At 47.8% G+C, this 13,763-nt stretch overlaps 1 protein-coding gene across 1 annotated transcript; it reads left to right on the top strand.

The window, feature by feature from the left end:
* The first annotated feature begins 734 nt into the window (after positions 1 to 734).
* On the top strand, positions 735 to 11,967 carry RAB33A (RAB33A, member RAS oncogene family). The gene is made up of 2 exons (XM_006082112.3): positions 735 to 1,362; positions 11,381 to 11,967. The coding sequence occupies exons 1-2, from the start codon at positions 1,105 to 1,107 to the stop codon at positions 11,834 to 11,836; spliced, it is 714 nt and encodes a 237-aa protein (XP_006082174.1). The 5' UTR covers positions 735 to 1,104; the 3' UTR covers positions 11,837 to 11,967.
* Positions 11,968 to 13,763: the final 1,796 nt, after the last annotated feature.

Raw genomic sequence — 13,763 nt, 5'->3', positions numbered from 1 at the left:
TTTGCTGGAGCTGCCACCACTAGCTTCCCCCCTCCCTTACTCCCTGTTTGGCCCTCTCCCACGGCGGGCCTTCCCCATTGGCCAGTCAAACACAACCGACTGCAGCAGCCAATGGGAGTCGCTCTCCTGAACATTCAGAGGATGGGTGCTCGTGGTGTGATGAGGGGGAGGTTGGCGCCTGGCACGCGCCCCTCTACATCTGGCAAGTCTGTGACAGAAACAGTAACTCCCCCTACACACGCACACCAGGGTCCCCTGGCTCCCTCCTCTCAGCTGCGCGGGCCTCCGCTACCCGAGGCTTGTCTTGGCGGCGCCCTCCCAGGCTCCTCCCCGGGGCTCGCGAGTGCACCTGCTTCCTCAATAAGAGAGCATCCCTTTATCCCAAGGCTCGGGAGGGTGCCAAGACGGCTCGGCTCAGCTGGCCGCTGCTGCGGAGGTGAAAGCGGTGTCTCCGCCCCGCCCAGTAGAGTAATGTTGCTGCTAGGCCAAAGTGCTCCAGAGATGCCTTAGGGTGCAGCTTTGTCCTCCCCAGCTGTGCTCCTGGCCCGCTGACCCCCGCGTGCTTCAAGAGAGTGGGGGTGGGGAAGCCCGAGATCTATAAGCTAAATGGGGGCGAGGAGAAGGGAAGACCATCCCGTAGTGGTGTGCGCCGCTCTCCCCATCCCCCTTTCCTCCTAGGCTTCCTCCCTGCGGTGTATCCTTGGGGATCGGGCAAGGGAGGATCCTAGCCTAAGGCGCGGCAGCAGCTAAGGGCGCGCTGAGGGTCTCAAGCCCGAGTCTGGTCTGAGGCACAGGCAGAAGGAGAAGGCTCGAGGCTTGCTGTCTCTCTTCCATGCCTCCCTTCCCTGCCTGGCTTTTGTGTTGGTGCTTCGGAAATGTGGGGAGGGTGAGCTGGAGGAGAAGGAGGGGGACCTAGGTTGAGAGGCACCCCCTGCACGCGCGCGCGCACGGTGCCGGCGCACGCACACACGCGCGGACACACACTCACGGACACGCACACACACGCACAAAGCTCGCTCGCCTCGAGCGCACTAACGTGGCCGTTTTCTTTGTGTGGAGCCCTCGAGGGGGGTTGGGGCCCCAGTTTGGTCCCGTCCTGGGGAGATGGCGCAGCCCATCCTGGGCCATGGGAACCTGCAACCTGCCTCCACCGCTGGTCTGGCATCCCTGGAGCTCGACTCGTCGCTGGACCAGTACGTGCAGATTCGCATCTTCAAAATCATCGTGATTGGGGACTCCAACGTGGGCAAGACCTGCTTGACCTTCCGCTTCTGCGGCGGGACCTTCCCGGACAAGACTGAAGCCACCATCGGCGTGGACTTCAGGGAGAAGACCGTGGAAATCGAGGGCGAGAAGATCAAGGTGATGCAGCCGGTCAGGTCCAGGAAGGGTGGGCTCTGGGAGGGGGGCTCGCCTGAGGCTTGGATCTAGTGGTTGTGAAGCCTCAGACGCGTGGCTGCGTCGCTGTTTGCTGAGCCCAAGACCCTTGGCACCTCCTCATCCCCCTTTTCCTCTCTCAGCCGCTGGGTTCCAACCTCACCCGTTTTGGGGGGCAGGCCGGAGTGGGTGCATTCATGCCCTCTGCCTCTACCTGACAGCTCCCGCCAGGAAAAGCATGTGTGATCCCATCCTTACCCTGTGCCAGGAGCAGCGGCACCTGTGGGCAGAGGGAGGCAGGAGGGAGTCGGTCCTGGTGTGGGATGGATCCCAAAGCACTTTACATATCTTGAGGTCTCTCCTACCTCTTGGGTGCCAATAGGCTGCAAAACCCCACTTTGGTTAAGGCATTAGAGGGGAGGAAAGGATGGAAATCCATAGAAAATTACAGCTTATGGTTACTGTTGGGGCTGAAATGGAATAGGGGTGGAGTGGGGTGGTCCTGGCACAAAGTCATGAACCCTTTTAAAGAAACTGAGACAGGGTCACCCACCAGCCCTTCATAATAGACAAAACTACTTCTTTTGGAACAGTCCTTCTCAATAGCTATCTTCTGTATTTGTCGCTATTCGCCATTACTCATTGTGTCGGTATTGTCTTCAGCAGGCCTTTGTAAAAATGCAGGGCAACTTATCTGAGGGTCAACGGAAGTGTCTTGGTCCTCCCATCTCAGTAGTTAATGAAGTAGGCTAAGTACAGATATTCTTGTCTGACCATTTGTACTCACTTTTGGTTCAGAAAAGGTGGAAACTCAATAGGACAGGAATAGTTCAATGCGCAGAGGCTAGTGGGAGGGAGGACATGACAAGGGCAGCTTCATGTGTCAGGGGAGTAGGAAGGGAGCAGGTCTATGGGTAGGAAAGTCACCTCAAAAGACACTGTGCACTAAAGACCAACTCCACTAGACCCATAGCTGACCTTTTCTTGAGCTTATGGTCAGACCCCGTCAGGTAAAGGTAAAAAGCTCCCTCCTGCTGGTCAAAGAGCCCAAATGACCACAAGGCCCATCTTCAGAGTGATATGGAGAGAAGGGCTTAGCAACTGGGGAAAATGATGAAAAACATTGTAAACTCTGCAAGACTCTTGACTTCTTGGTTTTTACAATGAATGTGTTTTATTTTTTTAAATGTTTTTATTGGTTTTATGTGGGTTTTTAAAAATATATTTTATTGATTTTTTACAGAGAGGAATGGAGAGGGATAGAGAGTTCGAAACATTGATGAGAGAGAAACATCAATCAGCTGCCTCCTGCACACCCCCTACTGGGGATGTGCCCGCAACCAAGGTATATGCCCTTGACCGGAATCAAACCTGGGACCCTTGAGTCCGCAGGCCGACGCTCTATTCACTGAGCCAACCCGGTTAGGGCTACAATGAACGTGTTTTAAAATGGCTTCAGAGACTGGGCCAAGATGCTAGATGTGTCAGGAAGATGGACAGCTCGGTATTGATAAGGGAGAGCTCTCGAGAACAACTGAGTCCCAGGGTCAGGAATATAGGGCACTGTTTTGTAATAGTGATCATTTTCAGCCCTTGCATTTTTGGAGGAATTGCTACATTTCTTTTTTAAAGTCGAAGTAGGTATCTGTCTTTCTCCTTTCCCAGGGCTTTATGTTGACAGTTGCTTGTTTAGGACTTTCTCTGGGGTGTCTAGCTTCTTTAATGTAAAGTTGTAAGATTCTGGAATTTCTAAAGCATGCCTTAACAATCCAAAGTAGAAATATACTTATGGATGTGCTCTTAGACCCTTAAGACCCTTAAAATGTAATGCTACTGCCTGTTTAAAATCAAGTGTCACATTGAGCCAAACAGCTCTCTGGGTTTAAGAGAGGGGAAAGAAGTCCACCTGAAATTTACATGGAGGAAAAAGGAAGTGTTTGGGAGTCTGGGGGAGAAGAGAGAAGGAAACTAGAAAGTGTAAAATGGGAGGTGAAAATGAGTGGAAGAGGGTCACCACCCAATGCCCTTGGGGAAATTTTTAAAAGTTTCCTTCCCTTACAACAGCCCAATACTTAGCCAAACTGGATTTTACAGTCTCTGCCAAAGATTCTGGACTTTTCCCAAGGGGCAGAGCCTGTGACAGTGTGAGTCACTAGAAACAGAGCTGAGCAGGACACCACGTGCAGAGAAGTGCTCAATACAGGCTTTTTAGGGGAAGATGATATTTCAAGAGGGCGAAACCTTGTGACACTTCTGAAGGAGCTCTGTGAGGGCAGATTCTGAAGGATCTCAGGGTGGGCTATGGGAGTGGGGAGATGCTGACCCTGCCTCATCTAAAGCTGCTGCAACCTCAGGGCCAAAGCCAGCAGGCGAAGACCAGCTTGTCCGTGGGAAGATGGCAGAGCGTGGCAGCGAGCACATGATCTCGAAGGAGATTTGGCCCCACACTCCGGCTGGCCTGGAGTTTCTCAAGGAACAAGTAACAAAACCACACTAGGAGGTGGCTGCCAAAGGCTTCTCCCTTTGGGGGAGAGAGAAAAGTCCTGTGTGCCAGGCTGAAGTGGCCCTAGACCACAGCCAGCAATAGAAGGCTGTCAGACTATAAAATGCCAGCTCTCAAAGGAGACTGGGAAAGAGGGTTCAGTGAGCTCTTCTCAGTCCAAGAGTAGGGTGTGGCCTCTACTGGGCTGCTTCCCTGTGTCCCAGGGTAGCATATACCGTCAATCCCTGTAGGGGGATGACTGATTCAGCACATTTGGGATAACTCTCTTAATTACCAGGGTCATCCCTGAGGCTTTGAAACCCAATTTGGTGTCTCCAGTCAATGTGTCTTCACACCCTCCCCATCACAACATTTATAATCCAGTGTTTCCTAGTTAACATGAGCATCAAGAAAAGCTTCCAATGAGTAAATAATAATAATACTAATAATAATAAACTCCTGCTTTGTGAATAAACAAAGAGTCCAGACTGGATACTCTATATCAGGGGTCCTCAAACTTTTTAAACAGGGGGCCAGTTCACTGTCCCTCAGACTGTTGGAGGGCCGGACTATAGTTTAAAAAAAAAACGATGAACAAATTCCTATGCACACTGCACATATCTTATTTTGAAGTAAAAAAACAAAACGGGAACAAATACAATATTTGTATTTGCATGTAGCCCGCAGGCCGTAGTTTGAGGACCCCTGCTCTACATGCACTACCATATTTGATCTTCACAGCAGACCTATGAAATTAGGACTGTTATTATCATTCCTGTTTATAGATAAGGAGATCAAAGTTAGAGAGATTAAATAACTTGCTCAAAGGCATATGGATCTGAGCTTTAGTCTTTGATCTTTGAACCTAACCAAGCACTTCACCATCTCATTATCCTGCCTTCCCCGTGACAGGACCAGTATTGCGACGTAGATTCAGAGCCCATGCTCTCTACATCCTCACTCTACCCTCAGGGGCAATATCTGGCCTGGGGGAGTGTGCACAGGGGCAAGTGGCATCCCGCACAGCAACCTGATAGTTTCTTCTAGACCAGGGGTCCAGGGTTATAGTCCCAGGACCCAGGATCCTTCAAGGTGTCTCCTTTAACTGCACCCCAGACACTGAGCTGAGTACCTAGGTTTTACTTTTTGTACCTTGACTGTCTCACTTTAGCCGTGAGAATCAGAGAATGTTCAGAGATGGCAGAGACCTTAGAGAACCTTTAACCCAACATCCACATTTTACAGATAGGAAACTGAGGCTCAGAGAGGGAAAGTGACATGCCTAAGATCACACAGGGCCAGGCCTACAACTCAGGTCTCCTATTTCCCTTCTGGTGATTTTTCAATATAAATGCCTGCTCTGGGCTTGTCCTGCTGTCCATGCAGCCTATGCAGTCACTTGTGACAGGGACACAGAGACACATCGTATGGGAAAGCTGACAGTCGTTCCTGACATCAACCTTGGTGGAGGCATGCCCCAACCTCCAAAGAAAGAGTGGAGTTTCCCATAATGATCATTATGGAACTGTCTCCTTTAGCTTTAGCTAAGTCATATTGAGCCTGTCTCGGACTAGAAGCACTGGAAAATGCCAAATGGGGGTGTGTGAGGGGTGGGATGAAGGAGGTATTAGAGGGGAGACTCAGAACTAATTTTGGAGCCATTCTTTGTAAATTCTCATGGGAGCACCTCCTCCTCCCCAGTTTGGTTCCTTACACCTAGCACCCCCTCAGCCCTAACGCTGCGGACCAGGCAAACTGCAGGTTAGCCGTGGCTGTGGGCAGGCGCCAACCAGGACTGTGGGTATCTCTTTCTCTGCTGATCATTTGGAAAATCACCTTCCTGTGTTACATTACCGAGTGGACGAAGGCTGAGCTAAGTGTTCCCTCAGAAGCTGCCTGCAGTCAGAATGACATCATGTCTTCCTTAGGGCTTCTGAGCTTCCATCTTCTGCCAGTTAGCTTAATGTTTAATTACCCATCAGTGTGTGTTTCTCTGCCTTGTTTCCTCGCTTTCTGTGCATTAGTTCCTCTTTGTTTCTGTCCTTCGTTGCCAGTCGCTGGGGCAGCCTTGTGTGTGTATCTTAGATGCAGATGGGACAGTCCAGCTAGTTAAAAAAATATTTGTTTTAAACTATTCCCATCATCCACTCAGGCACCCTCAGGAGGTTACAGATGCATTTTTTCCACTTTTCTACATCTACTCTCCCCCGCTGGCCTCCAACAAAAGGACATTCATGCATCATCTATAGAAAGATGCCAGATATGTTCCCTAGGGAAAAGAAATATCCGTGTCAGCTATGAGCATGTGCAGGGAGTGGGGGACTTGCTGAAGCTTGCTTAGGCAGTGGTGGCCCCAGGAAAACGATGAAAAAGGCTAGATTTATCTTTGGTAACTCCCCAGGATGTGCCCCTCGACTCTCCTCCAACATCCCTGTTATATTGATTGGACCTACCCCCAGCCACCATGGCAGGTTGCTGGCATTCCTCTCTCCTCCCCTCCCCACTGACTGCCTGTGCCTTGGCTCTATCTCATCGACAAGAAGCCAAGCTTTCTGCGCTTTCCAGGATGAGAACCAATGGGTCCAAGGAGCAGCTACTAGGGCAGGGCTGATGGGCCTTCTGAGTCAATAGCAACAACTAACATGTGCAGAGCACTTTATATTTTGCAAAAGCTCTTTTTTCTTGTGTTATTTCATTTGCCTAGTCATTTATTCAGCTGGTAAGTGAAGGAGCTAGGAGCCAGGTCTCCCAATTCCAAAACTACTGCTGCATTTCAACAGTGCCCGGTCAATTACTTGTTGGGCCAGACTTGATGGTGGAGGTTTGGGGCCAGGGAGGAAGGGAGAGTGTGTATTAGGCGCTGTGCCATGTACTTACAAGTAATGCTAATCCTCACAGCATCACTACAAGATTCCTATGGTTATCCTCAGTTTCTAGGGGAGGACACTGAAGATAGACTAAGTTACTTGCCTAAGGACACCTAACTAGTAGTATGTAATTGGGCTGAGATTTGCATCCAAGTTGGTTTAACTCCATTACTTCCCACTGACCCTTGGAGAGAAAAGAGGACTGGAGGAGCATGTATGTGGTTAAGTGGCAGTTGTCCCCCCAGGGTCAACATGTGGATACAGTGCCCACAGGAAATGAATGATGGATGAGAGGAGTGCCAGCTGCAAAAGAGGAAGAAGGTGACAGGGGCCTATACGGATGTTGAGAAGAATAGGAACATCAAACTTCCAAACAAAAATGAGGTCATGTGTGTGTCCAGTGAGCCTGACTGCTGTGCTCTTCCTTTGTGATGGCTTTTCTGATTTTCTGCGGTGAGCAGCCTGCTTCCTGGCTCACTTCTCACCACAAACAGGGGCTCAAAGAGTTTGAAGTGGGATTTATAAAGAGCTAGAATGAGAGCAGTGCCTCCAGTTTAAATTCTGAGCCTCCAAATAAAAGCTTCAAGGCTCCCCGTAACATTGGAAAGGCAGAGTTGGTCTCCAGCAGAGAGGGCCCTCCCTGTAGTTCCGGCAGCTCGGGTGGTGTACACAATTTTGAAGCCAAAGAAAAGCCAAACAACCAACCTACTCAGTCCCAAACACCTCACACACTCCCACCCCTGTTCTTGCTAGTGGCAGGTATTTTTAGAGTCCTGAGCTCATGGTGGTAAAGCATCTGCCACATGCCTGAGGGCTGCTAGGGATTCAGCCTTATTCAGAGGCAAGAGTTAGAGATCAGGATATTCTTGTGCTATACCTGCTCTTTTCCCACTGACCTCCATTCCTCTCCTGGCCTTCTCTCTCTTCCTGCTCAGAGGACCAGAGCAGTGGAAGAAATGAAAATCTTTTCTGGCTCTGCATGCCAAAGCAAATCAGTCTTCAAGGACTTATGTTTTTCGCATAACCAAAGTTGAATATTGTCTCTGAAATCGCCTTGGCAGATACCTAGGATGCCAGACTGCTGGTAGTTTTGGTAGCTCAGGCCAAAACTGCTTGTTGATAATGATGACAGTTTCGACGACAACCATATTGATAAGTGATTGGATGCAGAAAAAGACAGCTTACAGTTTAGCTGGAGAGATGCCAAGAGCAATGATGAAACATCTATAGAACAAATAAATATATTCTGAATGGTGTGGTATGGACTCAAAGGGCGCTAGAAATGCCTAGGAAAAGAGAATTGAAGAGAAGGTGGAGAAGGTTTTAGGAAGAAGGTGGGGGCATGAACCAAGCCTAGAAGAATGAGCAAGATCTAGGTAGGATAATGAGGGGGCAACCGATTATGTAGGAAAGGGTGAACTAGCAGGACCAAAGGTACAGAGGAAATGAACCAGGTGTAGCTGAGTAGTTTGAAACGAGGTTGGGTGAAGTAAAATTACGGCAGACAAAACTTTCCATTTGATGCCACATGCAGAAGAAGGCTAACATAATTTCTTAATGAGATGGATGACATGCTGAAAAAGCAGGGATTTAGGAAGGCTAGTTTGAAAGCAGTATGAGGAAGCACTGGAGTAGAGACATCTAGAATCCAAAAGACTTTACTGTAGTCCAGAAGTGAGGAGAAGAGGGTCTGTCCTAGGGAAATGAAAATCAAAATACAAGAGCGAGTGAATCTGCCCTGGTCGGTGTTGCTCAGTGGTTAGAGTGTCAGCTGGCATAACACAGAGTCAAGGGTTGGATTCCAGGTCAAGGGCACGTACCTGGGTTGCATGTTCACTCCTCGTCCCCTGTTGGGGCACGTGTGGGAGGCAACCGATTGATGTGTCTCTCTCACATTGATGTTTCTCTCTCTCTCTCTCTCTCTCTCTCTCTCTCTCTCTCTCTCTCTCCTCCCTCCCTCCCTTCCACTCTGTGCAAAGCAATAGGGAAAATACCCTCAGGTGAGGATTAACAACACCAAAAAAGAATGGGTGAATCTGAAGGTCATGCCAAAGGCATATGGTGGCCATGTCCACAGAGGGAATGAAGGGGAGCCTAGACAATGAAAATTGATGTTCAGAATGATGACTCTGGGGCCCTGTTAAGATCTTCACTGAGCAAGGAGATTCAATTATATTTACTAGATTACATTGACTGACCAATAACTCCAAATAAAGGCTATACTTCGTTTTAAGAACCACAGTAGTCAATTAGTGACCATAATCACATTTTCTTTGATAACTGAGAATTGCATAAGGCTTAGGGACCATCTTTCTGCATATGAATTTCTCTTGTCCAAGATTTTGGATGTATAAAGAGAAATAGATTGGGCAGAATGTGTGTTGACTCCAGAGTGTCCCTTGGAAGTTGTGTCCTGGTATATGTTACTTATATCAGCATTTTTCCTTCATAATTTGGCCTCTATCCCAAAAGGTGAGATACAGAAGAAAAATCCAGTGAGCTAAATTATCATTTACATAACAAAGAAGTGAACAAAATAAATTGAGCTAAAAGCTGAAATTTAAACACTAACTTTGTTTTCTTTAAAAAGTCATAAAAAAAAACCCAACAAAACCCAAAACAAAGTGATGAATATTTATAGTAAAAAATTTGGAAAAATACAACAACAAAAAAGAACTAAATAAATATTACCTATAGTCCCATTGCCCTTAAACAATCATTAATGTTCTGTTGTATACACTTCCAGTCTTTCCTATGCATATGACTATGCTTAATTTTTTTTTAAATTAGGACCATAGCATATGAAAACTTTCATATCCTGCTTTCACTTATATTTTGTGCATACTTCCTCCACCATTTATTCTTTGAAAACATTTTTTTTGAGGTGAAAACATTTTAATGGCTGCATAATAACCCACTGTATAGCTATATAAACTTTAGCTATTCCTCTCCTACTGAGCATTTAGGATGTTTCCTGTTTGTTTGTTTTTTAAATATCTTTATTGATTTCTGAGAGAGAGAGAGATAAAAACATCAATGATGAGAGAGAATCATTGATCAGCTGCCTCCTGCACACCCAGCACTGGGAACTGAGCCCGCAACCTGGGCATGTGCCCTGACCAAGAATCGAACTGTGACCTCTTGGTTCATAGATCAACACTCAACCAGTGAGCCATGCCATCTGGGCCTGTTATTTATTTATTATTATTATTATTTTTTTAATCCTTACCCGAGGATATTTTTTCCATTGATTTTTAGACAGAGTGGAAGGAAGGGAGGAGGGGGTGAGAGAGACACATCGATTGGTTGCCTCCTGCACACGCCCTGGCCAGGACCCAGGATTGAACTCGTAACCCTTTGGTCTGATGCTCTAACCACTGAGCACCAGCCAGGGCTGTTTCCTGTTTTTTAAAAAGTATAAATAACATGGTGATTAAGACTTTCGTACAAAATTTTGACCACACATCTGCTATTTTTTTTTGGTATATCTGGTAGATGATTGGAAGTGAGATTATAGGCTCAAAGAGTTTTTAACATTTTTAAGGTTCTTGATAACATTGCCAAATTGCCCTCAGAAAAGTTGATTCATGTACATCCCAGTTTTTGAACTAAAAACCATAAGGTTTTTCAACTCAAGATTTTCAACTAAAAATCTTAAGAAAAACTTTATAAATCCTGAAAGAAACTTCTCTCTATACTTTTATCCTATCTAATAATAGACAAACATGGTAATTGACTGTACCTTCGCTACGCCTCCCATTGGCTAATCAGCGTGATATGCAAATTAACCGCCAACAAAGATGACAGCTAATTTGCATAATGCAGGCAGGGCGGGTCAGCGCCATCCCGCCTGCCCTGCCACCATCCGGGCCTGCTATTTGCCACCCGGGGCGGCGGGCATCCCGTGTGCGACCCGACCCGGGGCGGCCGGGCGGGGCAGCAGCGATCGGCTGGCCCACCCAGGCGTCCCTGTGCAACTCGACCCGGGGCGGTGGGGCGGGACAGCATGGCTCCTCTGTCACCCCAGCTTCCTCATCACAGCTCCCTTGGGGGCCTAAGCCTTTAGTCGGACATCCCCCGAGGGCTCCCTGGCTGCCAGAAGGATGTCTGACTGCAAGCTTAGGCCTGATCCCCGGGGGAGTGGGCCTAAGTCGACAGGTGGACATCCCCCAAGGGGTCCTGGACTGCAAATGGGCACAGGCCGGGCTGAGGGAACCCCCCCCCCCGCAGTGCACAAATTTTGTGCACCGGGCCTCTAGTATACATATAAAAGGCTAATATGCAAAGGGAGTTCGACCGGGAGACTGGGAGTTCAATTGCTTGTTATGATGTGCACTGACTACCAGGGGGTGGCACAGAACATGGCGGGTCACTGAGGGAGCGAGGGAAGGAGGAGGCAGGGAGGCGGGGAGGTGGGGAGGAGGGGAACCTGATTGGCCCTGATTGCAGGCCAGGCCTAGGGACCCTACCCATGCATGAATTTCATGCACTGGGCCTCTAGTACTTTTATAAATCCATTCTACCAATCTGTCAAAGAACTACTTCCTGTGTCAGGGCTTGTCACCTCAGCTTTATAATGTCACAGAACCATGTTTTCTCCTGTCTATTCATGTTTCCTTTCCTGACTCCAAACATGGGTTTTTGTATCTTTCAGGTTCAAGTATGGGACACAGCAGGTCAGGAACGCTTCCGCAAAAGCATGGTCGAGCATTACTACCGCAATGTGCATGCAGTGGTCTTTGTCTATGACGTCACCAAGATGACATCCTTCACCAACCTCAAAATGTGGATCCAAGAATGCAATGGGCATGCTGTGCCCCCGCTAGTACCGAAAGTGCTTGTGGGCAACAAGTGTGACTTGAGGGAACAGATCCAGGTGCCCTCCAACTTAGCCCTGAAATTTGCCGATGCCCACAACATGCTCTTGTTTGAGACATCGGCCAAGGACCCCAAAGAGAGCCAGAACGTGGAGTCAATTTTCATGTGCCTGGCTTGCCGATTGAAGGCACAGAAATCCCTGCTCTATCGTGATGCTGAGAGGCAGCAGGGGAAGGTGCAGAAACTGGAGTTCCCACAGGAGGCTAACAGCAAAACTTCCTGTCCCTGTTGAAACCAAATGATGTAAATACAAGATCAGTCATCACTAGAGTTTTTTCTTTCCCTTTTTTTCCGTGTCTGCATAACGCTGACACCTGCTTGTTTCCATACAAATTGATATTAAAATAAAATTTGTATAGATTATCACATGCCTTCATGTCTTGTTTTCCTCTGAGAAGACATTTCTGATTGTGATGAGTAGAAGAGGCAGCTTGCCCCACTGGAATAGTATGCCTGTGCCAAGGCATACTCCCTATCAGCCTTCTATGCCACTTGAAGATCTCATCGTCTGACTCACTTCTTCAGAACTAATTCATTATCTCACTCAGTGTCATCAGTGGACAGAAACACCCAGAGGGCCTGGTATACAGCCCAGATATGGTTTCTTGAGTGCCAGTACAGGCAGCAGGATATATATGACTTGGAAGATGTTTACTCACAAGTATTTCCTAGGTTCCCTAGAGGAGGCTTCTCTCTCCTTATTTCCCAAAGTTTAAAAATAAAAAAGTATAGGCAGCCAGCTGCTTCCAAAGTAATTAGGGCCTTTTTCTCATGTTCTAAGCAGTCTCTGACACCAGAAGTGTTTTTGTCCCCCTTTCATAGAGAGGACAGAGCTCAAGCTAACAAATATCTATTATGCCCCCAGATCTTTGCTGTGTGCTATGGAGCAAACATAACAAGAGGAAGATTCATCCCCTATGTTCAAAGACACTTTGATCTAGTTGCAGGAACATTGTACATACTGAAACTACTTGGGAACGAAAATTAGACAACTATATCACCAAGTGCATGGTTGTGTTATGGGAATTGAGAGCGTTATGTACTCAACATTAGGGGGGGCACTGGAAAAAAATCATACTTATTTTCTATGTTGAATAAAGTTGAACATTTGGATTGTTAAAGAGGTGAGGAATGGGCAAAAGTCAGGAAGCAGTAATGACCTTGGGGGTTGGACAGGAGGACAACTAGGAGTGTGGCTCACTGACTGCTGAGCAATCTTAGTGGGAGAGCCCAGCGTGGGGAGGCCTGCACATCAAGCCAGATAGGATAGTTTGTTGCCTTTTAAGCCAAGGGGGTGTGTGGCTTTTGGTGACTCCAGTAGGAGTCCTGGAGGAATTTTTTATATGGCTGGTCCTAGATATGTGAAAGTCCCTTGTCCAATTGTTAAACTACCTAAAAAGGCATTTCTACAATAGCCCCAAGTAGATCTCTTTACTTGGGGAGATGCCCCATAAGGTTTCTGTGTTGTCAGAAGCTTGTAGAGAGAGGATCTTAGGCAGCTCCTTAGCGCGTTTCTCTGGTAGGTGAATGCAAGTCTGCCCCCTGCCCCTTGCCAACAAAGAGTAGTACTTCCCAGATGCACTTCCCACCCAAACAGCCTGTTTTGTCCTTCCAGATTGTCCCTGCAACCCTCTCTCCTATACTGGCTAACCCCCCACCCCACTTCCATCTCTACCCAGCTTCAGTCTCAGCCTAGCCCCCAGGCTGGTTCTCATTACTTGTGCCTGGATCCCAGTCTTTGGGGTCTTCTTAGTATCTCAGTGAGTGCTGTTTTCTTCCTAGTTGTTCCCTCAATGACCAGCCCCTGAATCTCACCCAAGGGGCTGGGCTGTCTGTTGGTGAACTGCTTGCTGAAACCCCCATAGCTATACTTCTCCCCACGTAATACACTAGGGACTTGTCTCAGAATTTAGATGCTCAGGACATGAACTCCTGTTGTCGTGTTATTTGGCCTTTATGACCTGACTGCAGAACTAGGCCACCTCTCAGTGGCTGAATGTATACTTGTCCATTCTAATGGGTACATTTCAGTCTGGGTCCTGGCCTGTCTTGGACAGGGTGCCTTTGTGCTGTGACAGGGTCAAGATGACAACATTCCAAGTCCTCTAACCAGGATTGCCACTTCGAGACCTGAATTGCCTCTGACACCTTTCAGCAAA

This window comes from Myotis lucifugus, unplaced genomic scaffold, assembly GCF_000147115.1.
Source record: "Myotis lucifugus unplaced genomic scaffold, Myoluc2.0 scaffold_2, whole genome shotgun sequence".
Classification (NCBI taxonomy): domain Eukaryota; kingdom Metazoa; phylum Chordata; class Mammalia; order Chiroptera; family Vespertilionidae; genus Myotis; species Myotis lucifugus.
Note: the sequence above shows the minus strand (reverse complement) of the source record. Positions and strands in the feature narration are given on the sequence as shown.

Coding starts and splice junctions, on each gene's coding strand:
- RAB33A (XM_006082112.3), top strand. CDS start 1,105: ATGGCGCAGCCCATCCTGGGCCATGGGAACCTGCAACCTGCCTCCACC. Junction 1,363..11,380: donor TCGAGGGCGAGAAGATCAAG/GTGATGCAGCCG, acceptor TGTATCTTTCAG/GTTCAAGTATGGGACACAGC.